This window comes from Myotis nattereri (genome assembly GCF_964212035.1).
Source record: "Myotis nattereri genome assembly, chromosome: 11".
Lineage (NCBI taxonomy): Eukaryota > Metazoa > Chordata > Mammalia > Chiroptera > Vespertilionidae > Myotis > Myotis nattereri.
The window spans coordinates 75,872,088-75,898,940 of NC_138086.1; the positions used below are offsets into that span (position 1 = coordinate 75,872,088).

The window sequence follows — 26,853 nt, forward strand, 5'->3', positions numbered from 1 at the left end:
ATCTACCTCTCTACCCTAAATTGGAACTCTAATCACAGCCATTTCCCCTAGGAAATATGTTCTGAGTAACAGACTCTCTCCTAAGAAAAACACCTCATATACTTAATTTTGCATGTCATTCAGAATGTTCATGGACCACAATAATCAAATTCCACCTCCCCAACAAACATTATAGCTGGATACTGAGTTTCTCTCCTCACAAAATAGGAACTGGTACAACAGAAAAAAGTCAGGCTGTGAGGATACAAAATCATTAGTACTGGCTCCTATACTTAGCTTAAGGCTCAATTTTCCCATTTTAAAACTGTGAATAGATATCTACTTTGCTGGTTTGTTTGCTTTGTTACAAAATAAAGCATCTAGCACAATATGGACACAAATATGTCTTTTTAATTACATGTCACTCAACAGGCATTGAAGTTTCCCTGCCACTATTTCACAAGAATGAGATAATACAGTTATCACTTGCCACTTGAAAAACAAACAGGAAAAGTACAATTCGTAATTCAAATATTTGCAACATGGGGACTGTTGGTACTTAAAAGTAAAATCTAAATTTTTTTTTGTTGTTGTTAATCCTCACCCGATATTTTGTTCATCGATTTTCGGAGAGTGGAAGGAAGAGACCGAGAGAAACATCAATGTGAGAGAGATACATTGATTGGTTGCCTCCCACATGAGGATTGAGCCGGCAACAAAAGTACATGCCCTTGACCACAATCAAACCCAAGATCCTTCAGTCCACAGGCCACTGCTCTATCCACTGAGCCAAACCAGCTATGGCTAAAATCTGAATTCTTTTTAAATGTTTTATATATTTTTTCAATTTGTTCAAATTAATATTTTATCTTAAATGTCCTGGGTTTAGTGTGATTGTTGGCTGGCTATCTTTCTTTTCAAAAAGATGTATCAATAGATCAATGGGACTTGAGAGATCAGTAATTATTTTAAAAAAGAAAAACAGGAAAAACAAAGACAAGATTTACTTTATTCCATATTAATGTATTCTTTGTAAACATACCCACAGACTGCATCTGACATATAGCAATCAGTAAGTTTCTTTTCATTAATGGCTATTAACTTTAGAACCTGAAATTAACTATACACTAGTACCTCCCAGCCTGAACCTACTATAAATTGATAAACCAATAAAAAACAAGCTTCAGTTTCCTCCAGATGTTTAATGCAAGATGCAGTGTAGCCAGATTCCATGAAATGTGACTACCAGTAGGGAGGTTTGTAGCCCTACTGAAGCAAACAAATAAAAGCACTGTGATACAGCTAAAAGCCTTACACAGATGTTCTGTTCTTAATCACTATAGATAAGGTTGTCTCTTGTGCTTTCTCTACTTTAGGAAGTTACATACTTTATAGATGAGAAACAAATCAACTCTGCTGGTTTGAATTCTAAGTTATTCTTTTTACTAAAGACCTTTTGTTTTTCCAAGTAAGATGGGAAGACCCAGCTGTTGGTATAAATAGCTTATTTCTGTGACAATATTGAAAGGATATCACAATATTCAGTGTCAGTTCTGTAATCTTTTGGTAAGGGAGTGGCTAGAGGTTCTTTGCTCTCAGTAAGTGCTCTGGGCTGATGGATAAACACACTGAATTTAACACCCTGGTTGTTGGCAGCTCTGACAAAACCACTATTGGCAGTCATTGTGATGGCTTTTAGGGTGTCTCCTGTCCCAAAAATCGTTAATGAACGACTATTGATTTTTGAGCTGGCCACTAGTCGCAAGGCACGTTCAGAAGGCTGGTCTGGCACCACATTAATTCGCTTAATTAGCACAGTGGCCCTCTCTCTCTCCCCAGGTCCTCCTAAAGCATCTAGAATAGACTGAAAGTCCTTGACAGCAGATTCACAAGCAAACAGTTCCTTGTCCTTCATAAATGCCTCCAGCTGCGGTAGAACCTGCTCTTTCCTCTCTTGCTCTGCTTGTTCTGTCAGTACTTTTTCTCTAAAGATAAAGTGGCAACCTCCATAGCTGAGGGCAGATACATATGTGATTAAAGTAGTAATGTCCAGATTTACTCTTTTGCACACATCAACCTTAATCTCTGTTGGAAACGCAACACTTGCTAGTATATTTTCCCGGTCTACTCTGGTCACCTGGAAACACTCAGGGCCCTCTTCATCGGAGTCACTCTCACTCAGCTGCAGCTCTTCAGGGTGATCGAAGAGAGAGTTCACTGCCACGATGTCTCCTCGCACAGATATGCCCATTTCTTTCAGCTTCTCCGCCATGGGGCTGGAGACACTGTTGTAAAACGCAAAGATGATGTGAGGGTTGCTATACTGCACTGGCTGCTGGTGGCTGGCCTGAAGGAAGTCTTCAGCTTGCTCAATGATGCTTTTGTCACCATACTGGCCCCGGCCCAGCCAAATATTATGCAGAGCTTCAGCCTTCCGGCCAATGGCCTTCACCCAAGTATGACCACCGTTTGCAACAACATCCACCACAAGGGTCTGCTTTTCTCCCAAGGTATCGGTGTAACCAAACACATGAAGAACACTAACAACGTCTTCCAGACTTTCTGCCGATTCCACTATGGCTCTGAGGTGTGTTAAGTTGGTGCTCTGTAAATGGGATTCCTTAATCGCTACTTTCCCAGCTTCCACTTTCTGTAAAAATTTTAACTCAGCCTTCAACTTGCTGCACAGCTTGGCGCCGCCTTCAACACCACCTTTTCTTGATCTAGAGAGTGATTCCGCCCTCTTGATCAGTTCCTTGGCTACGGCAATTCGTTCACAAAGCATGGAGTGTGCAGACATGCTGACAGCATTATCCCTTTCCTATGAAAAGAAAAGAAACAAGGCACATTGAATGTCTTCACAAATTGTGGCGATTAATTCCTCACTGAGGATCATAAAACGTCAATCTAGGAACAAAGCTTATGGAGGCTGAGTCTAGGGGCCGGAGCTTCTGCATGTCTGACTTTGGAGAGACTCCCTTCTCTGACAGCTAAGGAAAGAATAACAGCTGTACATCCGAACTCTTCCCAGGCGGGCTGGATTCTTAAAAACTGCACTTTCATTTCTTCAGCTTGAAGTTATGGGTCCACGGCCTGTCCCAGGTCAGGATTAAACGCGGGAGTTGGGCAATCTGCTATGTAAGAAACTCCCTATCAGCAGCCTTACTCTGGCTGTAGATAAATTTTAATAAAAGCTCAAATGTAAAAGTAAACTGATTAAAGTAAAAAATATCCACACCGATATTAGCAAGTTATCGAAAGCAGGGCTCTCTCCCCTAAACCGACCACGCTCGGGCGCTCTGCCCTTTTCCTCCTCCGCGCGCGGGTCTTCCTGAACCAGTGCCGACCCGGGCACACAGCACCCGCTCCAGGGAGTCAAGACCGCCTCGCTCCTGCCCTTAACGTCACCCAGCGCATCTGAAAAGACGGAAGGAGCCCACTCACTCGGCTTCCTCTCCGGCTCCAACCACCAACGAAACTCCATGGGTACAGGGCTCAGCCCGCCACGGCGCGGCGGCCGGTACGGCGCCCCGGTCCCCGCAGCTGCGGTGGAGGCCTGCCGCGCAGGCTCGGCTCAAACGGCGCGGCGGCCGGGGCCGGGGCCGGGGCCGGACGTGGAGCGCGGGCGGGCGGAGGCCGCGCTGGTCACCCTCCACGCCGGCCGCGAAGCTCAGCTCCTCCGGGCCTCGAAGAGGAGCCCGGCCTCCTCCTCCCTCCCCTCCCCCGGCTCCTCACCCGCAGCGCCTGGAACCCCGAGCAGCGGGCATGCGCGCGCGCCTGGCTGGGACCCCCCGGGAACCTCACGCAGCAGCCCCGACGCGACTGGGCCGCCAGTGCTCCGCCCGCGAGCCAACGCCGCCTCCGCCGCCTCCCGCGTCGCGTAGCCCTGCGCCGGATGACGCAGCACCGGGATTCCCAGGAGGCAGCGCGGCCTCCCGAGCGGGGCTGAGGTTAACGCGGCCATATTTGTTGATGGCATCTGACTTCGGAGAGGAGGTAGGGCACAGCCCCGGAAGCCAGGAAAGGGTCAGTGGCGCAATTCCCAGGGGTCCGAGCACCCGGCAAGGCTTCACCCCAGGGTCCCAGGCAGGCTGACCTCGGCCCTGGCACCTGATCACTGGTTGGACCTCGCCTGGTGGGAGTGGGTGAATCTTAGTGAAGAAACTCCCTCACCCTAGCCAAGTACCCTGTGTGGCTATCAAATTCAAACCCCTAACAGGTGCCAGGCAATGGTTGTCTTAGAGAAAATTTTGGCAGAGGTTACACATCTGGGAAGTGCTGGCGCTGGGATTTCTGACTCCAAGCACCATCCTGGGCTCCCATAGAAAGTGGAGTAAGAGGTGAGTGCCCTCCTCAGGAGAACAAATGAGCAAGTAACTTCTCAGAGACCGGAAAATTTCTATTACTCTAGTCTAGTAGAGTGCCCAGAGTCACCCAGAAGGTTAGGGCTTTATTAACGTAATAGTTTTAAAAGTTAAGTGGACTTCCAAGTTAAAAATCATCTTTTGTATGCTTTGTGTCAAATGTAAGAAACATTCAACCCTGTGAAGAATTTTTTGTGCGTTTATTTGAGCCAAATTGTCCACAATTGCTGGGAAAGAAAATCTCAATGCAGTGAGATAATGCTCCAGAGAATGGCAGTTTTGCACCTTGTTTAATGCATTACAATCGAAAGACACAAGTGGGTTACATGAAATTCATTGGTGATTGACTGGGGAGGGAGTAAAACGATAGACACACATTTTTTCCGGAGGTGGGTCCAGGATAGTTGGCAGTCAACAATTAACATGGTAATGAGGTCTCTGCCCCAGGGCAGGGGCATTGGTTGTGCCCTGAGGGGTCTGGAGAAAGGGGAGTTACCCTGACAACCCAAAGGAATGTTATCATAGATGCAAAAGACGATAGATAGGCTTTAAAGACTGACTCTTGTCAGGGAAGATTCTAGCCTAGTACATGATTACCTGCCATAAACTGCTTTTAGTTAAAGTTTTTAATTTCAAACCATCCTTAGGTTACTTTAGGTCTCTGGGTTTGACACTTCTCCAAAAAGGGCACACCGATGGACAATAGACGCATTAAAATGTCATTAATCACCAGAGATGCAAATTAAAACTACACTGAGATACCACCTCATACCTACCAGAATGACTTCCATCAATAAATCAACAAACAGGTGCTGGGGAGGATGTAGAGAAAAGGGAACCCTAGTGCACTGCTGGTGGGAACGCAGACTGGTGCAGCCACTGTGGAAAACAGTATGAAGTTTCCTCTTAAAATTAAAATGGAATTGCCATTTAACCCAGAGATATCACTTCAAGGAATATATCCTAAATATCCCAAAACACCAATCAGATAGAATATATGCACCCCTATGTTCATAACAGTGCTATTTACAACAGCCAAGATCTGAAAACAGCCCAAGTGCCCATCAGTTCAAGAGTGGATAAAAAAGCTGTGGTATATTTACAAAAAGCCATTCACATCATGGAATATTATGCAGCTGTAAAAAAAAAAAAAAAAGGATCTCTTACCTTTTGAGACCACATGGATGGACCTTGAGATTATGCTAAGCGAAATAAGCCAGTCAGAGAAAGACAAGTATCACATGCTCTCGTACATGTGTAATCTAATGAATATAATAAACTGATGAACATATAAGTCCAGAGGCATGGATATGTGGAACAGACTGACAGATCACAGGGGAGGTGGGTGCTGGGAACAAGAAGAGATTAACCAAAGAACATATGCATATATGCATAGCCCATGGACACAGACAATACTGTAGTGAAGGCCAGGGCTGGGTGGAGGGGGTAAAGGGGTTAAAATGGGGGATATCTGTAATAGTCAACAACAACAGAAAAAAATGGCTAGAATCTACAGGCTGGAAAAGACTAGAATTTGGGACATTTAGAGATGCATGGAATGGATTGCTAAACCAAAGAATCTGGACATAAAGAAAGTACTTATTTTAAGGCAAATGAAAAGAACAAACTGAGAACAAGGGAGAAGTGTTCTAGGCAGCTTCAACTGACCTGGGCTTCATATTTAATGTGGCTATATGCAGAGATTAGACTCTTGACACCAATCCATTTCAGCTAATTTTTCCTCTTTATTCTGTAAACATCCAATAAGAAACTGCATGTGGTTTCTTTTTGTCCTAAATATGAATGCCTTTACTTTTCCCTTCTTTGATTTGTAGAATTTTAGCATCCCTGTTTTTTTAATTTGACATCAGAGAGCAAATTCAAAAGCAGTCTTAGCCAAATCATTATCCTTGCCAGGCCTTTCACTTGCATTATTAAAATATTACTTTCAGAAAACCCTCTGAGATAATTAACTTGTGCTGTCACTTAGGTAGTAAGTGGGAGAGGTGAGACCTGACTAAAAACCATTCCTTTTTATCACTACCTTCTCTTTCTAGTGTGTTGGATTCACAATATATCAAGAACCCATAAGGAAAGATTAGATGAGGCCTTCAAGACAAACATCTATAATAAAAGTGTAATATGCTAATTAGACTTGACGTCCTTCCAGACGAAGCCGGGGCTGTGAGGGAAGCCCGGGTCCCGGGTGCCAAAGGGAAGCTGGTGCCAGCAGCCGGGGTAAGGCAGGCCTACTCTTGGCACGAATTTTGTACATCGAGCCTCTAGTCTTGAAATAAGTTGGCATATACCATAATAATGCTTCTACCACTTAGAATGAGATAGGGTGTGGTAACTGGGAATCCTCATAAAAATTCTCTAAGACTCTTCCCCTAAAGTTGGCTAAATTTTAATCAACACCTTTTTAGCTATTTAATCATGGAAATGCTAGGATCTGTTGATAAGAATAATGACACTCATAAACCCTCCCTATGTTCTGTAAACCAGACTAATGATGTAATTTCTCTTATCCTAAGATCTTTTTAAAAAAAACAAAGGAGTCCAGCTGGTGTGGTTCAGTGGTTGAGCGCCGACCCGTGAACCAGGCACAGTTCAGTTCCATGCCCAGGTTGTGGGCTCAATCCCTAGTAGGGGCTGTGCAGGAGTCAGCGGATCAATGATTCATCACTGTTTATCTCCCTCTCCCTCTAAAATCAATAAAAACATTAAAAAAAAAGACAAAGAAAACTATACTATGCCTTTGCATATAATGAAAACAGTTCAGATACTCTGAATCACCTGCTTGATTGTATGGACCTTAATTTGCAGTAAAGATTCTGAACACTCTGAGGTTACATGAATGAGGGAGTCTTAAACCATAATTTTGACGCTTAAGTATTAGTATTTTATTTCCAGCACTCATATTCATCCGTAAATTTAAAAGTCTGTTCTAGACTCTAAGGAGGTCTTTTACAATACACTTATCTACTTGTGATGGAGAAACCAACAAGAACCAGCACATAATTTTTCACTTACATAATTTATATCCCACAGGAGACTAATTTGGCTTAGCACTCTTCTAAGCTCCAGTGCTATTTCACAGAACCACCTAGGGTTCCACTGACCCACACCTAGTGGTCCCTAAGAAACAGCTACGCTTCCTACCTTGTCTCAGGAATACATGAATGTTTGTAGATTTTCTCAGCTCTAAAAACAGTGTTTACCAAAATCTGCATTTTGCTTTACTGAAGCATAGAATGACTTCACCATCCTGTTTTGCAATGTAGTTTCCAGAAATCAACGGAGATAAAAAGCAGAAAATAACTTTTAAAATTTTACTAACTCCTAAAAATCTGAAAGTTGGATTTAACAGTTTATTATGAGTTATAAGTATCATTTTAAAAACACTGATCCATTAAATCATGTAGAAATAAGTATGCAAAAGTTTGCAAAACAAAACATACTTTAAACATGTTTAAGTATAGAGATTATCTGCAATTCCAGATTTTCAGTCACTTCATCATGCTATGGCAGCCAAGTAATCCTTAACTTCAGTTGGAGTAAGCCTCCTAAATCCAGCTTCATTGCAGATTCCAACTTCTATGTTATCTTCTGTCATCTGCCCTTCAAAGCTTTCCTATTGATGAGGCAGGAAAAAAGGTCAATTTTCCAAACAGTTAATTATAAAATTATTAAACCCAACTGTTAGATATTGAACTAACCTTTAGGGTTAATATGGCTGTATGAATGGCATCTTCAAGTTCTAGATCTTCATTATATCTAAAGAGTTTTTTGAGAAAAAAACAATTATGGCACAATTTATAGTATAATAATTATTTAAACACAATGATAGCAACAACTTAAGACTTTTAAAAAATTTTAAACACTCTTAAATATACTAAGTTACAAATTAATCAATTTAGTCACCTAATTGAGATAGTTGTCCAATAAGAAACTGACAATAATTTAAAGTGCATTCCCAATATCATGAATATAATCCCAATATGAGTTTATTTTAGGAAACTTCTTTAAGTATAAGTAGTTCAATACAGTCAGAATGTGGTGGCATTATAATAATTCTTAAAAATAAAGCAGAAAATACAGACTTTTGCTAAAATTTCTTGTTCTTTTAAGTTATAACTCCATGTGAAATGTTTTGAAGACTCATTAATAAAATGAGTAAAAGAAAAGAGAAGTGATTTAAGATCCTAAATTATTTACGTTTAACAATACCCTGGTCTAATCTTAGCAAAGTTCATCTGTTAGTTAAAGTCAATTACAAATTTCTCACATTAAAAATGTAGAATGTTTTTTGGAGGACTACAATAATGCCGAGTCTAGAATACAACTAGAAATAAGTGAAAGCAATTCATTGTTATTGTTAGGGCAGCGACAGCAGATTTTTACATAGTGCTCCACTTTTTATCAAGCATGTTCATCATATACTTACTTTACCATCAATACCAGGTATTTGGCTTCACAATTTATTTTTGTAATTGTCATAATGTAAAATGTTACCACTTAAATCACTTAAAAAGTTTTCTCCAAATCCAACTGTCCTTATACTTTGATAGAAAGAGTTAAGAAATTAAAAAATATTACCAATTAATATATTGAAGAACAGGGAGCCAGAGTGGAGAGTTTTATGTCTTTTGTGTAAGTAGGCTCGAATACAGAATACAACAGATTTTGGACTCAGGATATAAATTATTTAAAGAGAGCTGAAAACCATAAAGTAAGATTGCTAACAAATCCAGTTATGGTGAGCCTACCTTTTCTCAAGAAAAGTTTTTCCATTCACATAGTTCTTTCCCATCGCTGTGGCTTTCCAGGCAAAGTAAGCTCCCTAATAAGGATAAGGAAGAAGAAAACCCATTATTTTAAATAATCTAATTATATTGACCTGCCATTTATTTTTTTTTAGCTCTATAATTTGTCTCTAACTTCTCAAGTCACAAGTAGGTTATTCTTTCAAAAAAGTTACAGGGATACAAAAAGGCAAAAAAAGACTTTTGGAAGTTATGGGGAAGTTCAGTATCTTCATCGTGGTGATGGTTTACTCAGGTATTTACCTATATCAAAACTACTCAAGTTGCAGCCTTTAAAAGTATGCAATTTATTGTACACAATTTATGTTAAAAAGCCAGTTAAAGGAAACTGCAGGTAACATAAAGCAAACAATTAAGAGTGATATTTTAGCTTACTAGGATTGAAGGGCTCTATAAAACTGTCATATGTATCTGAAAAGTGGTGCTCAATTCATCATATTGGTGACTAAATTAATTAAAGCAGCAGCAATATGGCATGACTTCCTTCATCTGTTGAAAAAATATACACGCACACGCGCATGCGTGTACACACACACACACACACACACACACACACACACACACACCCCACACATATTTTAAAAGAAACAACTGCCTTTTAGATACAAGGATGAAAAAGGGCAAAAGATAAAATCTAGATTCTTGTGATGGTGGCTTCTGCTACCCACTAAAAAGGAAAGTAACAGGGCTTGTTATCTAGCTTCAGAAACTCAAAGAGATGTAATAATAAAGTTCTCAAAATACTTAATTTTTCTGATTTAAACAAAAATATTTTTCTTTGCCTTTTTAGATTACAAAGTTAAATCATAGGATTTGAATTAAGCAAACCTATAAATATCTAATGACACATTAAATATGAAAGATCAGTTCCTAATGATTTTTTTCTTCCAGTTCTCCTCACAGCAAATGAGACAGATGCAGAGTAGCAACATCCTTTATGAATACTTCTAACTCAGAGACCAATCCTTTACTTTAGAGTAGAGAAGTCACCCATTTTGCAAAACAAAAGACAGTTACATCAATGTTTCCACAGGATTAGTCATACTCAGGTCAGCCCCGAGATTAAACAGATGGCAAAGAGTACAACACTGTCCTCTAGACCCATATATTTCACAATATTTCTCAAAGTAACAGAATTCCGGACACTTAAAAAGATCTGATAAATAGTTCAACAAATCATTCAATTATGTGACATGAATGAACAAGACAGAAGAACAGAGGGCAGAACTAAGGTAGCTTCTTCATCGAAAGACTGAATTACCAACACTTCAAATGTGCAAATAAACAGCAACTATTTCATACTTTCTAAAGTCCAAATGAAAAAGATAAAAATTGTTAATTTCAAAATTTTTGTTATTGTTTTTTGATTGTTTTTTATATATTTTATTGATTTTTTACAGAGAGGAAGGGAGAGAGATAGAGAGTTAGAAACATCGATGAGAGAGAAACATCGATCAGCTGCCTCCTGCACATCTCCCACTGGGGACGCGCCCGCAGCCAAGGCACATGCCCCCGACCGGAATCGAACCCGGGACCCCTCAGTCCGCAGGCCGACGCTCTATCCACTGAGCCAAACCGGCTTCGGCATGTTTTTATTAGCTTTTAAAGGAGCACTTTAACAAATCCCTCAAATACATCTGATACTTACTGATGGATCTGACTGAAATAAATATGGTCGCCCCTCATTCCAACCACAAATTAGTAAAGAAACTCCAAATGGACGAACACCACTGAAGAAAGGAAAATGAAAAATACTTGGTTAAAGTCAATCTAAGTAAGTATTAATTCTCAAGTGAAGTAAATTATCAGGTAAACCAAATTAGACTCATAAGTTCCTTAAAAAATACTTAATACCTCTTTCTGAACAAATCAAATCAAAACAAAATAATTCTCTTTGTGGTACCAAGGAATAGTAGTTAAATCATTTCGGTACATGGAGAGAGACAAATATTGGGTTGAATAAGGTTGGAGTAACATTAAGTGTCCTAACAAAGTGACAACCTGCAGCAATGCAGTTTTCTCACTGACTTCACACATCAGCAACTAGCTTTACTCCACCTCATCCACGTTCACAAACTCAAGAGAATTAAAATGAATATGGATGTGTCAAAGAGTTATTGCTTTCATGGTGTGCTTATGATCATTTCTGATTGGGATGATAAACTTGAAAACAGTAGGGTTGTTTGCCTATACTAGTAAAAAGTGTTTTAGTAACTGGCAAAAGAAATTTATTTAGAAGCTACTTTCTGCTGCTTTCCCCTATTATACAAACAGCAAGAAAACATTCAGATTTTTTCCATAAGAAAATATTCTAGCTCCAGTTGAGAAATTATTCATCATGGTGATTTTCTCTACTCATTAAATAAATACAGGAATAGTAAGTCCTCTTTTTTTAATGTATCTACTCTTCTAAAATGATTTCTTTTTCTAATATGACACATTTCAAGTAATAAAGTCAACTTACCCTGATTGGGTATATTCTTGCATCACAGAAGCTACTCTCTGTACCAGCTGAGCTGTGGGAATGGGTTCTTGGTAAACAAGATAATATTGCTGAGCTAGTTTTCGAGCTCTGTGTACAAGCACTCTAGCAAACAAGGAAGAAATAAAGTTTAATTAAAGTGAAGACATTTTAAAGACTCGTTCTCCTTCTAACAGCATATAACTCCAGCACAAGTTTAGTAACTATGTGCTCAAAGCCAGTCTTGCTACTACATGATTCCAGTTAATTTACAAGAAAACATCACAGCATCACAGAGATGAGCCACAGGAAATAAATAAGGACAAGGCAAAAAGCGACTAGCAGTACCAGTCAGCTTAATAACAACAGATTTAGTGTATACTAGTACAATGAGAGCTTTATCTCCCTCCATGGATTCAAGATTGTGCTCTTTCTCCCCAGGGCAGTCACCCTGATGCTTTATACTTCAATCCAGCACACACATATACACCTGCACACATGACCAAAAGTTCAAGCATTTTTATTCTCTCTGCCTCAAACTTTCTCAGACTACACTTCAAAAAGTCTCTTTCAAAGATTAAAGGATAGCAAATAACTACTTGTAACTTAAAAAATGTAAAATTTATCTTAAAAATATACTGTATAATAATCAAGCATATAGCAAAACCAATAGGATGCAACTTTACCTGCTTATGTACTACTGATCTGAATGAATCATGCACATTATCACCCTGTACAATAAAAACTCAGTTTATTCAATCAGTAGTAGCACACTGAGGCATCCCTTCTATAAACCACTAACAGGATCCACTATAGTGAAGCATGATCACATTCCAGAGACACTGTTGCTTTTAAACTTATTAAAGGAAAATTCTGGCTCTACTTATTTTGTTCCACACAAAATCAAGAATGAAGTCATATTCCTTTTATTGTTAAATGACAGAGAGCTGTCAATCTCTTTCAACTTGTTGGTCCCTGATGTACAAGATTACTCTCTCCCTTCCTATGAAATACAAAGGAGTGAACAGATGATCATCTATCAACCTATTGGCCCTTTAAATACAGTTCCTCATGTTGTGACCCAACCACAAAATTATTTTCGTTGCTACTTCATTACTGTAATGTTGCTACTGTTATGAATCGTAATGTAAATATCTGATATGCAGGATGGTCTTAGGCGACCCCTGTGAAAGGGTCGTTCGACCGCCAAAGGGGTTGCGACCCACAGGTTGAGAACTGCTGATCTAGATCCTGAATGGCTGTCATATTCAGAAATTTTCAGTGGCCTTTGAGAATTTTGTCCCTTTACTAAAAACAAATAAATAAAATAAGGTCAATTCTGGATGGTGATACTTTCTTCTGCTGCCTGATGACTTTTTAAAATATAGTTTATTATACCTATTATAACTTGTATTGCTTTTATTGTTTTTTAAAATGCATTCGAAAACAGCAAAGCCTTTGAAGTCCAGCCCTTGGATGGTAGAAAAGGGACTGTGCTCAGAAAGGAGAAACTACTGAACAGAGGTAAGAAGAGTAAGTACTGTATCGATCTCCTCTTTTACAACCAACTAGCGTGCACTGAGTATCCTCCTTAAAGTAATCCTTTATGCTGCTGTTGTTATACAAAACAAAACAAAAAGGAAGTTGGGAAATTAAAGGATAAACATTCCTTGATTTTTTTTTCTCCTCAAATACAGATTATGAGCAGTCATGAGACGGTGAGAAAATTAATAAATAGTATAGCATACCTGTAATCTGGGCCCATGCCACTATATACCAAGCCTATATGTTTGGTAATTGGCTCCACTTTGTGTACACTTCGCTCATCATACAGAATGGATTTCTGTTTCTTCTCGGTTGCTAATACCACACCATTTGCAGCTTAAAAAAAAAAAACACACAAAAAACACTCCACCTAAATGTTTAATCATTTAAAGACTGCTTCAAGAGCTTTCGAATTATAGCTACATTTTACCAATTTCCTTTTACTTACAAAACTTTTTCTTCTGGATTTCTCTATTAAAACACATTGCGGACCAGTAGTTTTATTGCTAGCTTTGCCCAGTGGCCAGGCAAGTTTCTACTGAACGAGTACAAAAAAGTTTTACATAGATGTTAAAGGCACGCTTTAAAATTAAATACCCATTGCATTTTGAAGTTATTTATTACATATTCTTACAAGCTAATATCTTTTTCAAGTATGATACTTTGTAAAACACTGTGTAATACGAAGCAAGAATTCTCTGTGACCTTCTGCAATGTGTTAAAATCACCTGAGGAGCAACAGTAAATCAATTTTCCCTCAGTGGTCATCCACATACACAAAAATCCCTGCAGCTAACAATACTGCATAACTTTCTCAAAAGTATTCCAGCACATCTAAGAGTCCACATGTTTTAAAATAACAGAATTTTGCCTACTCATCCTACTTATAATCTACAATTTAAAAATCAATGACAAAGACTTTTTTTTAAAGGGATCTTTAGATTAAGTTTTGTAATAACTGTTTCTAAATTACAGGAAGGATGAAAACTGCCAGAGAATAGTGATATATAATTAATGGAAAAATAAAATAATACTCAGTTATCTGAATGGGAAAAACTATAGATTATCACAACTAATTAGATAAAGGTGCTATATTTATTTGGGAAAAAAATTTAATCACCTTGTTAGGCTTACTATATTCTTGAAACTTCAGATACTGTACATTAGAATTGTTAAAAATTATGCTGTCACAGCTTTTATTCATAAATTAATTACTAATTAATTCCATGAGAACACTGGGATAATAACTATTAGCAGGCATCTGAAATGAATGAAGTATTTAATTACCTTTAATGCCCACTGAAGGGGCTCCTCCAGCTACAGCAGCCAAAGCATATTCAATCTGAACAAGTTTACCAGATGGGCTTAAAAAGAAACAAAGGTATTTATTAAATTCACACATTTTCAAATATTTATTATAGAAACATCTCCAAATCCATTAATCAAGAAATAGCTAAACTTTGAAATTTATCATAAAATTGTACGGAAGCTGACGTTTACTAGGCGATTTGAACATATTCATAGTGAAGTGCTCATCTGTTCCCTTTGGTTCTTTTCTTGTCTGCCACTTAAAGAAGTAGCATTACTGTAGCCTTGCACCACTTACCTCAACCTTGTGATTTGGGGCAAGTTATTAAATCTCTCTGTGCCTCAGTTTCCTAATCTAGAAAACGGAGATAAACAGTACTATAGTAGTTACCTATTTCAAAGGTTGTGAAGATGAAATGAAGTGATCCCTTATGTTCCCGGCACAAAATTAAAGCTAAGTAAACACCAAAACAGTAACGTTATTAAGAACGTGAATGTGTCTGTTAACTACCAAACAGCAGCATATACCTCATGTGGGTGGAGCTATATATACTTTAGAAAGTGGAATGGCCTAAGGCTTAAGACCTAGACATCAGTCACAACAAAGCACTTCCTATATAGTATAATATACACGTTTACCGTATTTATCATTGCATCTTTCTGTATGAAAACTCACTGATCTGGGAGCTCACTGACCAATCCTGTATTCAATCACGCCTCCGCCCCATTCCAACGTCTCCATCTGGGATAACTGAAACAGCCCTTCCAACTACTTTCCCTCTGTCACCCTCACTTCCATCCCCCCAGCCGGAATTACCTTTGTACCACGTCACTCCCCACTGAAATTCTACAGTAACTTCTGGGTTCACTTAAAATAAAAACTGACTCTAGCCCCGCAAGATTGGACCTGACCCACGCTAACTCCTTGCTCACTACACCCGAGCACATCTGCCTTATTCAATTCCTTTACGAGGTCAAGCTCTTGTCCAACTGTAGGACTTTCCTACCTGCCCATGTTCCCTCTGTCTGCAACGCTCTCGCACCCCTCAATCTTCCAATCTCAAAAATAACCCTCCCGCATGGGCCTTTCCAGACCCACGCATCTCAGAGGGAAGGGGAGGGCGGGAAGAGATCAACCCAAGAACTTATATGAACGTATGCAAAAGCCGCGGGCACAGACAACAGTGTGGGAGGCTTGGGGGATGGAGGCGGGGCACGCAGGCGGGGTGGAGGGGATCAAAGGGGGGAAAAGGGGGGGACATAGGTTATACTTTAAACATAAAGATAAATTTAAAAATAAAGTTATGTTCCTTCTTTAAGCCTCTTTTTGTAAAACGTCCCAGGAAGGGGGAAACATTTTCCAGAATGCAATTACGGGCACCAATTTGTTAACTCGTTTCCTGTTAATATTCCCAACCGCATGTGATGCACAAGAATGCCTAGGAGGGGACGATAGCGTAGCGCTTTCATTTTTAGTTCCTAAGCTTCAAATCGGGGCATCGAAGAAACCGAAAGTGGGAGATTTTGAACGACACTAGGACGAAAAGGAGGCTAAAACTCAGATCAAATGTGAAATTGAGGTTTGCTGAGATCTGACCAACATCCCGAGCTCCAGAAGCTCCGGAGTCAGGCCGACTTGGGTCAGGAAGAAAACCCTGAGTTCTGGACGGGACACCCGGCCGCAGCTCGGCCAAAGCTGCCTTCTTCTCTAGTATCCAAAGCGAAAGCAAATCCCTGGCTGAGGCCGGTACCTTCCCACAACCTCAGGGTCGCCGGGGACTCCCGACCTGCGTTCCCGCGGCCTCCCGGGACCGCTTGCTCCCCAGGCCGTGGGCGGGCCCGACAAATGACTTTGCAAAGTCGTACTTCCACCCCCGTCCCCTACTGGGCCCTCCGAAGCACCGAGCCGAAGACCAAGTCGGAAAATAAAGTTAAAAAAAAAAACCCGGTGGGCAAAGATCCTGCAACCTCAGCCACGCAGAGAATCTCCATACCTGAAAGTAGTCAACGAAAAGCTGTAACCGCGCTCCGCCATCTTTGCCGGGAGAGCCAAAGCACGTTCTCGCACCTGCGCACTACGTCCGGCTTCCTTTCATTTCCCTCCAGGCGCCTTCTTTCCTCTCCCTCTGATTGGAGGAAGTCAGAGCCGCTCCAGAGGCATGCTGGCCGTTGTAGTTCCAGACGCCGGGTTGTCCGACTCTGCCTCAGTGCGCATGCTCGGAATGGGGGCGGGACTCGGCAGCCGCGTAGAAGACTCCGGTGTTTGCGGCCATGCTGGTGCTGGTGGTTCCGCCGTGGCCTGCAGCCCGGGCACTTCTCCGGAGCTGTTGGCAGCGACTGCAGTGGAAACTTCAGCAGAGCCGGCCAGGCTTCCCCAGCCCTCCGTGGGGTACGTAACGGAGGTCGCGGTAGAGAAGAGGTGGACGAGGGAACGCCAGGCAGCGGGGTGGATACAGTTCATGCGCTGCCCTTCGCCCACGTTTCCATCCGCGACAGAGGACGTTTTCAGGGACGCTTACTTAGGAACAAGAGACAGTTGTTGTTTTTTCCGCTCCCTCTCCGCAAAAGAAAAAGCCCTCCGACACCGTCGTACACGGAAAGTGACTGAGGCTCATTAGCTCAGCATCAGGGGCCGCCACTGTGGGGGATCCTTTGGTCTTGCGGTTCCTGTCCTCCCGCAGTTAGTCTTTGCGGTGTTGGAGTTCCGTGCAGTTACGTCCTGATCCCCGTGTTTCCCCCGGAAGCTAATTTGAATGGGAAGTGTCTTAGATATTAAAGTTTTATATGTACATCCTGCTCCATTTCTGAGGTCTACCCGACGTGGTGATGCACCGGCAGCCGGAAGTGAGCGCCCCCTCACCAGGGGCCGGCGCCGGCCTGTGCTCCGGGGGGCCATTCCCAGAGCGAGCCCAGCAGACACCACCTTCCGGCCGGGGACACGGGCCGGGAAGGGCCCGAGGCTACTCACGCCTTCCAGGGCCTGTGCTGTCCACCGCTGGGCGATGCTGAGACAGACTTTGAGGTTAAAGGGAATACCAGTTTTTAAGTGCTGCACAGCTTTGTATACTTCTTTGTTTCAGTTTTTAAAATGTAAATTTTTTTTAATGTATGGATTGATTTTAGAGAGAGGAAGGCTGAGTGAGAGGGGATCAAACCCTCAGCCTTGGCTATTGGCCCCATGCTCTAACTGACACACCCAGCCCGAGCCTGTATATTCTTAAGAGTACCTAAAATCAAAAGAAATACTGCAAGTCTGAGGAATGGCAAGGAGCGGAGAAAGGAATCTATTTGATTTTATAAACAACGTAGAAAAAAGTGAAAGTTTTTTTAAAAAAGTGAAAGTTTTTTCAAAAAAGTTAATGGTTACATTAATATACAACGAGTGGTGAGCTAGTTCTTAGAGAACAGACAGGAATCGAGATAAAATATGAACTAAGTGACTTAAATAGGGCCTGCCGGCTTATATGACAAAGGAGCTAACTCAGTTTGAATATAATTTAAAAAAAAAAAAAAAAGCCAGTAGGCAGTTTGCTCACTAGGTCAGAAGTGCCCTTTGGGACTCTCAAGCTTAGATTTATTTGTAAAATAAGTAGGTGTACTCCCCACCGACAGGATATGGACAAACTCTTGCTAGAATTCCACTGATTTCATTTCAGCTGGTGTCTCTAAGAAAGAAATTATACTTGTGCTTTTTAAAATTGCTTTATGTATGAGCTTTGGTATAATTTAATAGCTAAGGTTTTCTGTTTAATGTCTATTGAATGTAATATTCTAAATTATCTATAAATATGTCTGTTTTCATATCACTCTTGATTGTTAAGGATAATTATATTTGAAAATAGTCATTTAAAAACTAAAAACTGATTCTGCCATCCTCATATTTTAATTTGTAGAACCAGCATTAGCGGTCCAAGGTCCGGCTATATTTACAGAATCAGCAAATGATACGAATGGAAGTAAGGAGATTTCCAGCCTTTTGGATAGTATCTTTTGGATGGCAGCACCCAAAAAGAGACGCACCATTGAAGTTAACCGGTGTAGGAGAAGAAACCCTCAGAAGCTTATTAAAGTTAAGGTAATATGTTCATTTTTGTAGGTGTACTTTTTCTCATGACTATCACTGCATATCTTCCTTGTCCATTCATATAACCTTTGGGTAAATTATTCTCAAATCTTGTATGTCCACTTACTTCTGGCTTAAATAAAATGCAGTATTCTCAGTATGTGTGTCTGCTGTCGTGTAGCCCAAAGAGTAACACAGTCAAGGAGGGAGTTTGGAGTCTGCACAGAGGACTGGATTGTAAAGAGCCTAAATGATTTTTTAACTGTGAGCTGTGCCACTCCTGAGCTATATAATTTTGAACTATTTGTGGGTAAACATTTTAACTGTAGCAGGACCTGAAATTAAAGTTAGAAGCAATAGTTATATTGAACCTTGGTTTTTCTGGCTTTTACATATTTATTCTATTCTTCATTGTGTCCAGTAAAATACTGTGAAGGAAATTCCTTAGATTGGTAATAAAAATAGCTAACATCTGTTAAGTGACTATGATATACCTAAGATGTGGATTATCTCATCAGTCTATCCCCCCCAAAGTAAACAGTGCTTTGATCATTTTTAGGATGAAGAAACTGAGGTAAAAAGAATTTACCTGTGGTCAGGTTTTGAGCCTGGCAGTCTAATTCTTGAGCTCAAATTCTTCTCTTTAAATTTTATTGTGTGTTCCTATCATCAGCCAGTTCCAGATCTCCACTCTCCATTAGATACATGGATACACTGTCTTCATTGACCTAGTACAAAAAATACAGTGTTTATTACCTTTAATCTGTTAATTTATGGCTTCAATGGCTATGTTTGAATTATTGGCTTTCCATAGCAGCAGCACAGTACAGATGAAACTCCAGAGCAGAACTTACTATTAAGCTGTTACGTTCATTATTAAACTAAGCCCTTAGAACTTAAGCCAAGAAGTGTTAATGAGTCAAAGTTGGAACTAGACTTAAAATCTGGAACTGAAAAATACTTCATTAATTAAACAACAATAATTAATAGAATTGGTTGAGAGAATTTAAAATTTTAGGGACCTGTTATATGATTCCCCTGACTGTTAATTCTGAGGGAAAAGAATAGCTCTTATACTGTGCATTCATTGAATTGTTTTCTGCTACATGTATTACCCTAGGTGCTTTTTTTTAAATATTAAATTTATTGGAGTGACATTAGCTAATTAAGTTTCAACTATACAATTCTGTGATACATTATCTGTTTTTTGCATTGTGTTTCCACCACCCAGAATCAAGTTTCCTTCCATCACCATGAATTTGGCTTTCTTTACCTTTCTCTACTTTCCCTACCTCTCTTCTTCTCTGCTAACCACCATACTGTTGTCTGTGAGTGTTTGTTTTGTTTGTTGCTTTCTGTTTTATATCCTACATATAAGTGAAATCATATGGTTTTTATCTTTTTCCAGTGGACTTACTTCACTTACTATGATATTCTGAAGATTCAAATGGCAGTATTTCATCTTTTCGTATGGTTTAGTAGTAGTCCATTGTGTATATGTACCACATCTTCTTTATCCAGTCCTCTACCAAAGGACACTTTGGTTGTTTCCACGTGAATAATGCTGTAATAAACATATGGGTAAATATACATCTTACTAATAAATGTTTTCAAATTTTTCAGGTCAGTACCCAAAAGAGATAGCTCAATTTTTAATTTTTTGAGGACCCTCCATATTGTTTTCCATAGTCTTTATACCAATTTACTTTCCCACTAGCAGTGTATGAAGGTTTCTTTTTCTCCCCGTCCTCTAACACTTGTTTTTATTAATTGGTTTTAGAGAGAGAAAGAAACATCAATTTATTGTTCCACCCATCCACGCATTCATTGGTTGATCCTAGTATATGTCAGGACCAGGGATCAAACCCACAATTTTGGCCTATTGGGACTTTGCTCTAACCAACTGAGCTACCCAGCCAGGGCTCTTTGTGGCTTTAATTTGCATTACCCTTATCACTAGTAAAGTTGAGCATCTTTTTATGTATCTGTTGGCCACTTGTATGTCTAACCGGGGAAAAATGTCTGTTAGGTGCTCTGCCCATTTTCTAATGGATTTTTTGTTCAGTTGTATGAGTTACTTTTATATTTTGGATATTAGCCTATTATTAGAGGTATTGTTTGCAAATGTTTTCTCTCACTCAGTTGGTTGCCGTTTTGTTTTGTTGGCTTTCTTTTGCTGCGCAGGAGCTTTTTAGTTTGATATAGGGGTCTTTTGCCTTAGGGGTCGACTTCATAAAATCCTTTCTCAGATCAAGATCCATAAGTTTAGTACATATGCTTTCTTCTTTGTATTTTACTGTTCCAGTTCTTATATTTAGGTCTTTGGTCCATTTTGAGATCATTTTTGTGGATGTTATCAAATAGCAGTCTTTTCTTTTGCATATGAGTTTCCAATTTTTCCAACACCATATATTAAAGAGGCCTTCTTTTCTCCATTGTATGGTTTTGGCTCCTCTGTAAAAAATTAGTTTTCCATAGATATGTGGGTTTATTTCTGGGCTCTGAATTATATTGCATTTATCTGTGTGTCTGTTTTTCTTCCCACTGTTTTGATATTATCGTTTTAGAGTATAATTTAAAATCATGGAGTGTGATACCTCTGGCTTTGTTCTTTTTCTCTCAGGATAGCTTTGGCTATTTGGGGTCTTTCGTGATTCCCTACAAACTTGATGGTTTTTTGGTTCTATTTCTTTTTATAATGCCATTGGGATTTTGATAGGGATTTCATTAAATCTGTATATTGCTTTAGGTGTTATGACCATTTTAACTGTTGATTCTTCCAATCCATGAATATATAATACCTTTTCATTCCTTTGTGTCTTCTTCAGTCTCTTTCAGTAGTATCTCTGTTTTTCAGTGTACAGGTCCTCACTTCTTTTGTTAAGTTTATTGCTAGGTATTCTATTTTTGTCTGAGATTTCAAACTTACTGAGGAAAGCATAAGCTTTTGTAGATTGTTTTTGTATCATGCTACTTTGCTGTATTTGTTTATTGTTCCTAATAGTTTTTGGTGGAGTCTTTAGGGTTTTTTAATGTAAATAATCATGTTATTTGCAAAAAGTGACAATTTTACTTCTTCATTTCCAATTTGGATGCCTTTTATTTCTTTCTCTTGCCCGATTGCTCTGGCTAGGACTTCCAGTACTATGTGAATATCAGTGGTGAGAGTGAACATCCTTGTCTTGTTTCTGATCTTAGAGGAAAATATTGTCTTCATTATTGAAAATACTAGGGGCTCAGTGCACGAAATTTGTGCACTGGTAGGGTCCCTAGTGGCTGCCGGCTGCCAGCTGAGTATTCCCTCCCTTCCCCCAGCCACCTGCCACCGCTGGCCAGGGCCTCCCTCCCTTCCCCAGGCCAGCCCCACCCCCTGGTCAAACTCCTGGACAACCTCCTGGTTGAGGGGACAATTTGCATATTGTGCTTTTATTATATAGGATTACAGATGCCCCCTTTTTGCCCCCATTGACCCACTCCCCCCACCCCAGGCCTTCACAGCACTATTTTCTATGTCTATGGGTTATGCATATCCTATATAATAAAAGCCCAATATGCTGAGTGTATGATGGTTCGTTTGACCAGTCGCTATGATGCGCACTGACCACCAGGAGGCAGATGCTCCAACCTGTAGGTTAGCTTGCTGCTGGGGTCCCACCGATCGGGACTGGACGAAATGGGCCAGACACTCCCTGGAGCCCTCCCGCAGTCCCTCCCCAGCCCCAATCATGCACCAGTGGGGTCCCTCAGCCTGGCCTGCACCCTCTTGCAATCCAGGACCCCTCAGGAAATGTTGGAGAGCCAGTTTCAGCCCAATCCCCACAGGCCAGACTGAGGGACCCCACCAGTGCAGAAATCCGTGCACCAGGCCTCTAGTATGCATATAAGTTCTTTGGTTAATCTCTTTCGACCCACCCCCCTCCTCCTCCCTTCAGATTCATCAGTCTGTTCCATGCTTCCATGTCTCTAGATCTGTTTTGTCCATCAGTTTGTTTTATTTATTAGATTCCACATATAAGTGAGACCATGTGATACTTGTCTTTCTCTGACTGGCTTATTTCGCTTGGCATAATGCTAACCAAGGTCCCTCCATGCTGTCTCAAAGAGTAAGAGATCCTTCTTTTTTTACATCTGCATAGTATTCCATTGTGTAAATGTACCACAGTTGTTTTATCCACTCATTTACTGATGGGTACTTGAGCTGTTTCTAGATCTAAGTATTGTAAATAGCGCTGCTGTGAACTGGGTGCATGTCTTCTTTCTGATTGGTGCTTTTGGATTCTTCGGATATATTCTAAGAAGTGGTATCACTAGATCAAATGGCAATTCCATTTTTTAATTTTTAGGAAACTTCATACTGTTTTTTATAGTGTCTGTGCCAGTCTGCATTCCCACCAGCAGTGCACTAGGGTTCTCTTTTCTCCACATACTTGCCAGCACTTGTCATTTGTTGAGTTGTTGAGTTGAGAGTTTCTTATGTAAGACCTTATTATGTTGAGATACTTTCCCTCTATTTTGAGTTTTTTTGAGTTTTTTTTTTTTAATATATTTTATTGATTTTTTACAGAGAGGAAGGGAGAGAGAGTTAGAAACATCGATCAGCTGCCTCCTGCACATCTCCCACTGGGGATGTGCCCACAACCCAGGTACATGCCCCCGACCGGAATCAAACCTGGGACCTTTCAGTCCGCAGGCCGACGCTCTATCCACGGAGCCAAACCAGTTTCGGCTTTTTTAAGTGTTTTAATATAAATTGATGTTGTATCTTCTCAAATGCTTTTTCTGCACCTATTGACAGGATCATATGATTGTTATCCTTTATTTTGTTAATGTGATTTACCCCATGGATCAATTTGCACTCTACTTGATAGTGATGTATTATCTTTTTAATGTATTGTATTTTATTTACTTGTATTTTGTCTGGGATATTTGTATCTATATTTACTAAAGATATTGGCCTGTAATTTTCTTTTTTTGTGTTGTCCTTGCTAGGTTGGTTGGTTGGTTGGTTTTTTTCTTGCCTGATTTTGATATCAGGGTCATGTTGGCCTCACAAAATGTCTCTTCTTTAATATTTGCAAGAGTTTAAGGAGGATAGCTATTAAATCTTCTGTGACAGTTTGTTCACTAATGAAGCCATCTGGTCCTGGACTTTTACTTTGGGGGAAGTTTATGACTGTTTCAATTTCTTTACTGTTGATCAGTCTATATTTTTTAATTCATCATGATTCAGGCAAGGAAGGTTAAATATTTCTAAGACCTTGCCCATTTCTTCTAGGTAATCAAATTTGGTAGAATATATAGTGTTTCATAGTATCCTTCTATGGTCCTTTGTATTTCTCTGGTTTCCAGTATAACATCTCCTCTTTCATTTCTGGTTTTGTTTGGGTCTTTTCTTTTTTTCCTTATTGTGTAAAGCCAGACATTTCCCAGTTTTATTTATCTTTATTTCCTTTCTTCTACTGACTTTGGGTTTCTTTTGTTATTCTTTCTCTAGTTCTTTAAGGTGAAATATTAGGTTGTTTATTTGAGATTTTTTCTTGTTTCTTGAGGTCGGCCTGTAGTGCTATAAACTTTCCTCTTATTACCACTTGTGCTATATCCCCCAGATTTTGATATGTTGTATTGTCGTTCTCATTTGTCTCTGTAACTTTTTGTGTTGTTGTTAATCCTCATCCAAGGATACTGTTTCCATTGATTTTTTTTCTTTTTTTAAGAGAGAGTGGAAAGGGGTTAGGGAGGGGAGAAGGGAGGAAAGAGAGAGAAACGTTGGTGGGAGAGAAACACATCGATTGGTTGTCTCTCGTATGCACTCCACCAGGGCCAGGAAACAAAACCTGTGGCCCTTTGGTGAAAAACATCGATAGGTCACGTCCCTCATGCACCTTGACTGGGGATCAAATCCACAATCTGGGTATTTACCCTGACCATGAATCAAACTCGCCACCTTTTGGTGTACAGGATGATGCTCTAACCAACTGAGCCATACTCGCCAGGGCTGAAATCTTTTGTTGTTGTTGTTGTTTTATATTTGAGACTTCACTGTTCAGTAGGTTGATAAGTAAAGATCTTTCTTTTGTTTTCCAGTAGGCGTTGCTGAAGCATAACTCACAGTTGCATAGCTTCCTCCCCTAACCCTCCCAGAGCTTACAGCAGCCCCAGCAGATGCTGTAGCAGTAGCAGTGGATGTGTCAATGACAGCACACTCTCTCTGCAACACTGAAGACTAGAAGGGCAGAAGTATTTCTCCCTGAGTGTCAGGGACACACTGCAGCTCAACCCAGTGACGGGCTTCTGGGATCTCTGTGGGGTGGTGGTGTCTTTGCTATGGAATCTGACCTGTATTCCCTGGGGAGGTGGGCAGCTCTTGGCACCACCCCCATGGGGGATTGTGGTAGGCGATGGGTCTCTGAGTCTGTGAGATCCCGACACTGCCTCCTAGATGCTGCTAGCAGTGTTGTCCTTTCTGAGGCGTCCCAGGTGCCTCCACCAGGCTCCACTGCAGTGGGCGGGGTGGGGTGGGTGGGGAATGGTCTGTTCTTGAGTTTGTGGCCTTGCTCTCCTTCCAGTAATGGTGGCTGCCCGACCTCAGCTGCCATATCTCTGCCCTGTCATTAGGTTAAGCTGCAGTATGCTCCTGCTGCTTACAGTTGATGTCTCTGCCCCTCCAGTCCTCAGGGCTGCGGAGAGAGTGCACTGTAACCCTATACCTCCCCTGCTACCTATCTGCAGCTGCCCTGTGAGTTTGGGGAGGGTGAGGGAAAGCCGCTCTGCATCTGTGGCTTTGTCTTCTGCCCGGTAATAGCAGCTACTAGACCACAGCTGCCACGCTTTTGTATTCCATCTCTGCCCTGCACTGGGTTTTGCTGCAGTGTTTACTGGTCACTCAGGAGGAATGTTGATTCTGATTCTGTTCCTTAGGGCTGCAGTGTGTGCGCTATAACCCAACACTTTTCCTACTGCTGGGGCCATAGTGAGCTCTGGGCTGCTGCTGTGATACCCATGTCTGCCCTTCCTCCTTCCCATCTCCCCTTTTCCCTGAGATACACCCACCTTCATTCAGATGCATGGATCTCTCAGCTGTATTTATGTGTTGAGCAGAGAATCCTCTATTGCATTATAGCTGTCAAACTTGTAACTTCAATCATGCACATCCTGCTGATGTCATTCCTATTTTTCTTTATATTTCACACCTACTTTTAAACACGTCAAAAAGACTTCTTTAAAGGTTGTCATTTTCTCATTAAAGTTGGATAGATATGTGTAAAAACTCATTAAAATACCCTCAATTTATAACAAGGCAGGGAAGTTTTACATTAAGGAGTAATCAATGTTCCTATGTTAAAAAAGAAAATTATACCATCTACCAACTATACTTCACATAGGGATTTGAGTTATACTGTGATAAATCAGGAAGCCAGCTTGTAATGTGTCTATCATTTTGTTTTTCCGAAGATAAATTGAAAGGAAAAGTTAATTTTTTTGTATTGTATGCTTAGCATTTGAAGATGTGGAACGAAATAGAGTACCGTTTTAAATAATATGATTGCTGTGAAGATTCAAAATCAGTGGACCTGAGTTGTAGTCCCAGTTTTTCTACTAACTCAAACTCAATATTGTTTGTCCTCAGTTTTTCTATTAAAGTGAGGTTGAACCAGATGGTATGTGACTTCTCATGCAGAAAACTTAAATATAAGCATCACTCCTATCAGTAATTTTTTGTTCATTATTTTGCCTCTTGTTAAAATATAGTTTTTTTGTTGTTGATTTTTTTTATAGCACAACATAGACGTTTGTCCTGAATGTGGTCACCTGAAACAGAAACATGTCCTTTGTGGCTATTGCTATGAGATTGTGCACAAGGAGACTGCAGAAATCAGAAAAGAGATGGGGAAACAAGAAGGGGGCCCTTTTAAGGCTCCTACTGTGGAGACCATGGTGCTGTACAGGGGAGAGACACCATCTGAACAAGATCAGGGCAAGAGGATCATTGAACGAGAAAAGAAGCGACCATCCTGGTTCACCCAGAATTGACACCAGAGATGTTTAAAAGGGTAACTTAACGTAAAACATTTCTCCTGGAAAAGAGGAAGTTTTTTTATTTTTCATTGTTGTGTCTTAAAATCAATATAGCTTAAAACATTCTTCATAAGATGTTTTGTGTGGGTAATTTGAAGACTATATCGGGAATAAAATCAAAATGTTTGTGCAGAGGCTCTGGATTTATATGTCTGTTTCTATTATAAGGTTTTAAGTAAACATTAAATTTTCAGGACAAAACAATAAAATAATTTACAATTCATACCGAGA

The 26,853-nt window shown here is 40.3% G+C and overlaps 3 protein-coding genes across 6 annotated transcripts; 1 reads left to right on the plus strand and 2 right to left on the minus strand.

The window, feature by feature from the left end:
• Nucleotides 1-375: 375 nt before the first annotated feature.
• On the minus strand, nucleotides 376-5,216 carry LOC308526844 (UPF0415 protein C7orf25). Of its 4 annotated transcripts, XR_013996576.1 has the most exons (3): nucleotides 3,715-3,851; nucleotides 928-2,800; nucleotides 587-777 (listed from the first exon to the last, which is right to left on the minus strand). XR_013996576.1 is itself a non-coding variant. In XM_081102083.1 (2 exons), the coding sequence occupies exons 1-2, from the start codon at nucleotides 5,132-5,134 to the stop codon at nucleotides 1,484-1,486; spliced, it is 1,332 nt and encodes a 443-aa protein (XP_080958209.1). In that variant the 5' UTR covers nucleotides 5,135-5,216; the 3' UTR covers nucleotides 376-1,483. The 4 variants fall into 4 exon arrangements, 3 of the variants coding, with proteins under 3 accessions (XP_080958209.1, XP_080958210.1, XP_080958211.1); XM_081102083.1 differs by lacking the exon at nucleotides 3,715-3,851 and adding an exon at nucleotides 5,120-5,216 and having other exon boundaries at nucleotides 376-2,800; XM_081102084.1 differs by having other exon boundaries at nucleotides 376-2,800.
• On the minus strand, nucleotides 4,615-16,716 carry PSMA2 (proteasome 20S subunit alpha 2). Its single transcript, XM_081102086.1, has 8 exons — nucleotides 16,478-16,716; nucleotides 14,463-14,539; nucleotides 13,379-13,511; nucleotides 11,634-11,756; nucleotides 10,818-10,899; nucleotides 9,113-9,186; nucleotides 8,063-8,120; nucleotides 4,615-7,977 (listed from the first exon to the last, which is right to left on the minus strand). The coding sequence occupies exons 1-8, from the start codon at nucleotides 16,516-16,518 to the stop codon at nucleotides 7,861-7,863; spliced, it is 705 nt and encodes a 234-aa protein (XP_080958212.1). The 5' UTR covers nucleotides 16,519-16,716; the 3' UTR covers nucleotides 4,615-7,860.
• On the plus strand, nucleotides 16,703-26,853 carry MRPL32 (mitochondrial ribosomal protein L32). Its single transcript, XM_081102087.1, has 3 exons — nucleotides 16,703-16,872; nucleotides 18,377-18,558; nucleotides 26,323-26,853. The coding sequence occupies exons 1-3, from the start codon at nucleotides 16,755-16,757 to the stop codon at nucleotides 26,575-26,577; spliced, it is 555 nt and encodes a 184-aa protein (XP_080958213.1). The 5' UTR covers nucleotides 16,703-16,754; the 3' UTR covers nucleotides 26,578-26,853.